General features: G+C 58.3%; 1 protein-coding gene across 1 annotated transcript; it reads left to right on the top strand.

The window, feature by feature from the left end:
* Positions 1–2,239: 2,239 nt before the first annotated feature.
* Positions 2,240–5,580, top strand: FJX1 (four-jointed box kinase 1). Its single transcript, XM_076343398.1, has one exon. The coding sequence runs from the start codon at positions 2,240–2,242 to the stop codon at positions 3,509–3,511; it is 1,272 nt and encodes a 423-aa protein (XP_076199513.1). The 3' UTR covers positions 3,512–5,580.
* The last annotated feature ends 375 nt before the right edge of the window (positions 5,581–5,955 follow it).

Genomic DNA, 5,955 nt, shown 5'->3' on the forward strand with positions numbered 1-5,955 from the left:
GCTCCCAGTTACAACAGTCGCAATTAGATGTGAGGTCTTGTTGTTAGAAAAGGCGTCAGCCACAATTTTTGACACACGCTGGCTGTCCCTTCTGTGCCTGGCACTCCCGTTTCTTGGCAAGAGACCGCTAAACCCAGGAGTGAGCCCTTCACCTCCGAAGGGCTTCCTACAAGTCGGTCTCCTCGGCCTGGGCCCTGCTGGGGTGGGGGGATAGGGGTGGTGGGGCCAGGCTGCCCGCCCGGTTCTGTCGGTGCCGGCGGCGACGGCTGCAGCGCGGCGCCGTGACCGGCGGGAGGAGCTGGTGCGACACGACCGCTCGGCTCCCCGGCGGCGCGGGGAGGAACCGCTCGCTTTGCTCCTCTCCCGCTCTGCCCGGGCTCGGGGGCAGCCGCAGGAGAAACGCTGCGTCCGCAAACTCTGCGGTGCCGCGGGGCGCGCTGGAAGCAAGGTGGAATAAGGCATTGGCGTCTTACAGCCGGAGCTTCCCTAGGAAGGCTGTGGAGTCCCGGTTTAAAGAGGAATTTGAGGCCAAAGACAGGCAATTCAGCTTCTGCTTTTTTTTTTTTAAGTTGTTAAGGAGAATTGGGAGAGTTTGAATGTTTTTAACAAAATCCTGGAAAAGAGATAATTCCTTTTTTCTTATATTAAAAGCATATAAATTGCATTCCATCCAGCCTGGAAGACTGTGGTGTGGTTGGAAAACTAGTTGTGATACCTCAAGAGAGCAGGAAGAATTGAGGAGGTGAGAAAGAGAAAGGGATTTTTTCTTTTGCGATGTTTAAGATTCTGTGTATGGTGGGTTTGCTTTGCTGATCCAACTCCAATAACTACTTTGGAGGGTAGTCACGGCACTGACTGAAGAAGGGAGAGGTGTTTAATCTAACTCAGCTCACAAACATGTTCTTCCCAAGAGAAGTCTCCAGTAAAATACAGAAAGAGCAGAGCTAAGGTTCTCTGCCTTGGGAAGGCAGGAAACTGGAAATGGGAGGACAGAGAAACAGCTGCTCTTCTAATCTTCCAGTATACACCCTAAAGACCTCAAAGGGACAAAACTTGAAGGGCTGGCTGTCGTTCCCTCGGGCAAGAAATCCCGCGGGGTGCGACCGTGCCCTGCCGCCGGCTCCGCAGGCTTGAAACTTCGTCTCGAGAGGGTTAAAATGCCAGGAAAAGCTGGTCCGCACCGCACACACAGTGACACACCTGATGGGTGAGCACGCCGCACACACCGGTGTGCAAGGACGCGAACGGCGCTCCCCTCCGTGCAGACGGGCCCCGCACCGGCTGTCCCCTGCCGCCGCCGAAGCGGGAGGAAGCGGAGGAGGAGGTGATGCTTCGTGCGGTCTCACGACCGCGCCTTGCCCCCGGTCAGCGGCGGCCCTGCCCGGCAGGGAGCGTCGGCATCACGCCGCAGTGTCCCGGCTTGGTCCCGGGCGTTACGCTCCTCGGGCCGGCAACTCTGTGTGTCCACGTATGTACCCATACGTACACATGCTGTATGCGCACAGCGTGGCGCGTGTGTTTCGGGCGATCCCTTTGTGCAACCACCAGCCGGCTCCCGGCCCCCGCTCCCGGCCCCCCACCGCCGCGAGGGGGGAGCGGAGGGGGTGCCGATCCGCCGGTGACCGCGGCGCGACCCCGCCGTGCCGGCGTGGGCGGGAGGCGGCGCGGCCGCGCCCGGAGGCGCCGCGGGAGCCCGTCCACCGGCGCGGGGGGCGGCTCCACCGGCGTGCGCGCCGCCTTCCCCTTCCCCCTCCCTCCTTCGGTGTGCAGGCTCCTTTGTGCTGCCTGCAGCGGGGAGGAGGAACCGGCGGAGCCGAGCGCCCCCGCCGTAGGGCTCTCCCTTCCCGCGGGCGGCCGGCGCAGCCCCCACGCCACCCCCCACCCTTCCGCCTCCTCGACGGGGCGCCCCGCCGCGGGTGGGCCCGCCTCCATCGCCGCGCGGGGCATCGCCGCTTTAAGCGGAGGGCCACGCCGGGAGACGGGGCGGGCCGGGTGCGCCCCCTCGGCTCCCCCACGTGGTGCGGGTGCCCGTGGTTCCCGGCCGCCGGCGGAGCTGGGCGCACACAGCGTGGGGCTGCCGCTGGGGCTCACCGGGCTCGCCTGCTCCCGCTGCCGCTCCCCGGGCGGCTGGTCCGACCCGGCCCGGCCCGCGGCCATGCGCCAGCGCCGCGCCGAGCGGCCGAGCGGCGGGGCTGCACCGCCGCCGCGTCCCGCGGCGGCGGCGTGAAGCGGCAGGAGGATGAAGCGGGCGAGGCGGGCCGCGCCGCCCGTGCTGGGGCTGCTGCTGCTGGGCGCCCTGCCGGGGCTCTGGACGGTGCTGCTGCGGCGGGAGGCGGTGGCGCAGCCGGAGCCGGAGCCGCGCCCGCCCGCGGGGTCGCCCCCGGGGCGGTGGGGCTGGGGGCGCTCCCCGGTGGCGCGAGGCGAGCCCGGCGGCGATGGGCAGAAAACTTTCCGGGCGCTGCTGGCGGTGCCGGCGGCGGGCCGGGAGGAGCGGGGCGGCAAAGGACGGTTTGCTGCGGCCGGCTCGCCGCCGCCGGCCGCCGCCGCTTCTCCGGTGGAGCGGGGCATCTTCTGGAGCCGTGAGCTGGAGGAGCAGGTGCCGCCGGGCTTCGCGGCGGAGGAGACGGCCGCGTGGCTGTCGGCCGCCCGCGCCGCCCGCGTGGCCTCGCTAGAGCGGGGCGGCTGCGGGCGCAGCTCCAACCGGCTGGCGCGGCTGTCGGACGGGAGCCGCGCCTGCGTCCGCTACGGCATCAATCCGGAGCAGATCCAGGGCGAGGCGCTCTCGTACCACCTGGCCGGGGTGCTGGGCATGCAGGAGCGGCTGCCGCCCATGGCCCTCGCCCTGGTGGAGACCCGCGGGCGGCAGTGGGAGCCGGTGCGGGAGGAGCTGCGCGGCTCGCACTGGGCCGAGGGCGCCGTGGTCAGCCTGACCCGCTGGGTGGACAATCTCACCGCCGTGGTGGCCCCCGCACCCTGGGGTGCCGAGGCGGGCGCCGGCCGGCGGCTGCAGCCGCTGTCGGCTGGGGAGCTGGGCGGCCTACCGCCATCGCAGCTGGTGGAGCTGGTGCAGTGGAGCGACCTGATCCTCTTCGACTACCTGACGGCCAACTTCGACCGCCTGGTCAGCAACCTCTTCAGCCTGCAGTGGGACCCGCGGGTGATGCACCGCGCCACCAGCAACCTGCTCCGCGCCCCTGACGGCGGGCTCGTTTTCATGGACAACGAGGCGGGGCTGGTGCACGGCTATCGCCTCCTTGCCATGTGGGACCCTTACAACGAGCCGCTGCTCCGCTCCGTCTGCGTCTTCCGCGAGGGCACGGCGCGCCGCGTCGCCGAGCTGCACCGCCGCCGTAGCGCCGCCGCCGAGCTGCGCCGCCGCTACCGGGCGCGGGAACCACTCTGGGCGCGCCTCGGCTTCCTCTCGGAGCGGCAGGCCGAGCTGCTGCAGGCCCGCGTCGACTTCGTGCACCGCCACATCGCGCACTGCCGCGCACAGGCCGCCGTGCTCTGACGGCCCCGGGGCGGGCGGAGGGTGGCGGCGAGAGCCGGCTGCCCGCATGTCTCCGGTTTTTCTCTCCTCCGAGGGAGCGGGACTTACTTGCTCCGGCGGCCGCCGAAGGCTGGGGCGGACCCTGCCCGCCACCGCGGTGCTCGGTGCCCCGTAACCGCCGCGACTGTCGAGTCTGACCCTGCCAGGGACGGGGGGGGGGAGAGGGGGCGGCCGCCGGGAGCGGGCAGCCTGCTTGCCAGGGCTGTCGAGAGGAGCAATTAAGTCGCGTTTGTCAAGATCTCTGAAGATGCAGAACGCGATCGGTATAATTATAGCCGAGTTCTACTCAGAGGCTCTGCTCCCAGAGCTTGAAAAATGAGAGACTCAGCATCTTGAGTGCTTTCCTTAACTCTTCTTGGTGCATTTGCCCTCATAAGAGACCCTGTAGGAAAGCTGTCGTCTTTGTCTGGATTGGGGTCGACTACCTTTTCCTTCCAAAGGAGGCAGGTGGAAACATTTTTTTATATATTCTTCCTTTTGCAACAGCATATTTAAGTATGAATGTTGATATTCATAGACCAAGAAGTGATTGCACAATAGGAGAGTCCCTAACTAGCAAAACTACCCTATTTATGAAGCTTATTTCTTACCAATTTTCTTTAACGAGTGAACCTTTCCGCTGATTGTTAAATCTTGTCGATGAGAAGCGTATAGGAAGCCCATATTCCATTAGTTCTTAGTCTTTGTTGTGGATGCATCTGGTTAAACTGTTTTGATTCTTAAGCGTTTGTTTGTAATCATCACCATCATCGTTTCATCTGACCGGTAAAGTAACTGACTAATGGGCGACACAAGAGGATCTCCCAGGTTTTGAAAACATTGCTATGTGCTAAGACTTTGACGCAATAGTTAAAGTGGAGGAAAAACTGTTTCATGCACTTTACTTTGACTTTTAAATTTTTTATAAAAGAAGACCTTTTTATTTTACAAAGTCTGCCTTTTATGTACATTATATATGTTCATAATTTTCTGTAACATACTAAAGAAACTGATATTTCAGTAAAGTGTGTCAATGTTTTTGCCTTCTTTGTCCTGAATGTTTGCCTGAGCTTTGACAGGGAAGCACGCACCTCCTTGGTCTTCACTGATGGGCGACGGAGACCACCTCTTTCCAGCTTCTCACTCCACCAAACTGAACGAACTTTTACTCATTCCTTCCGAGGCAAGGAGGAGTAGAGTTAAGCTTTCAAATGCTCCCTCTTTCCTAGCTGTTGTGTCACTGAAAGGGCAAAAGCTTTTCGAGTGGCTAAAATAATGTGACTATTGCATACTTTAGCTGAATAGACTTTTGTCTGTTTTTTGAAGCCTGAAATGAACTGCCTTGACTGGCACTGAGATAACTGAAGCAGTTAGTTTCAGCAAACTGATATAGATGGTGTGGGCTTAACTGCCATCAGTCTCTTTGGGTGCTGGGACTGGGTACCAACCTCTTAATACAGGTCATGTCAAGTGTTACTCTATCAGAAACATCCCCAGCGGTGGTGGTTGCTTTCAGTGGGTGTTTATGCTGGTTCTCAGTCCTCTCTTCCCATTTTGGTTATCTTTCCAATGGAGGTTGAGGGAGAATTGAACAGGAAAGCTTTTCAATCTTGCTAAAATAGTTGGTGTTTTTTTTCCTACGAAAGTTTTGTTCTAGGTAGGGCGAAGCGGTAGCAGTGGGTGTTCAAAATAAAATACCTGCATCTCTTGTTTGCTTTTTTACATGTACCAGTATTCATAGAAAAGGCCATTGTATGGCTCAAAATACATCCAGAATAAGGACAAAGGACAAACTAATCCTCTTTAAACCCCAAATGCTGGTATATATCCTGCTATAATCAAACAGCAGCATAATCTCTTATACATCTGGACAGGTACCTCTCTTGCTCAAGGCAGCAGTGTGCTCAGTGGCTGCTGCACAAGTAGGTGCTGTCTTCAGTATGTCAAGTGCTAACCTTCCCCTGAACTCAGAGAGGGCTGTGCAGGTCTTTGGTCTGTTAATATTCATTTATTTAGATTAAACTTCAAATAAAGACAATTTTTTTTGGCCATTACAGTGTTTTCCTTTTTTTTTATAGGACAAGACAACAGTTTTACAAACAACTTAAAATTAATGGTCAATTAGTTAGCTATATTAGATACGGCAACTGTGTGTATGAGTATTTATTTTAAAATGTACCAGCAGCCTCCAAGACTAGCTTTCATTCAGCTGCTTAACTGACAAGGCTCTCTATTGAACTTGTATTTATAGTTCACTGCATTTATCTCTCCGAACAATGCACAGAATCCCATGTGACACTCCTTTGCCATTTACATGATAATACACAATTTAACTGTGTAATTCTTAATTCTTCTTTAGCCGTTGCTTTGTAACTTGAATGCAGCAGCTCTGTCACATTCACCAAATGAAAATACACTTAAATAAT

The sequence above is a fragment of the Aptenodytes patagonicus genome, chromosome 7, assembly GCF_965638725.1.
Source record: "Aptenodytes patagonicus chromosome 7, bAptPat1.pri.cur, whole genome shotgun sequence".
Lineage (NCBI taxonomy): Eukaryota > Metazoa > Chordata > Aves > Sphenisciformes > Spheniscidae > Aptenodytes > Aptenodytes patagonicus.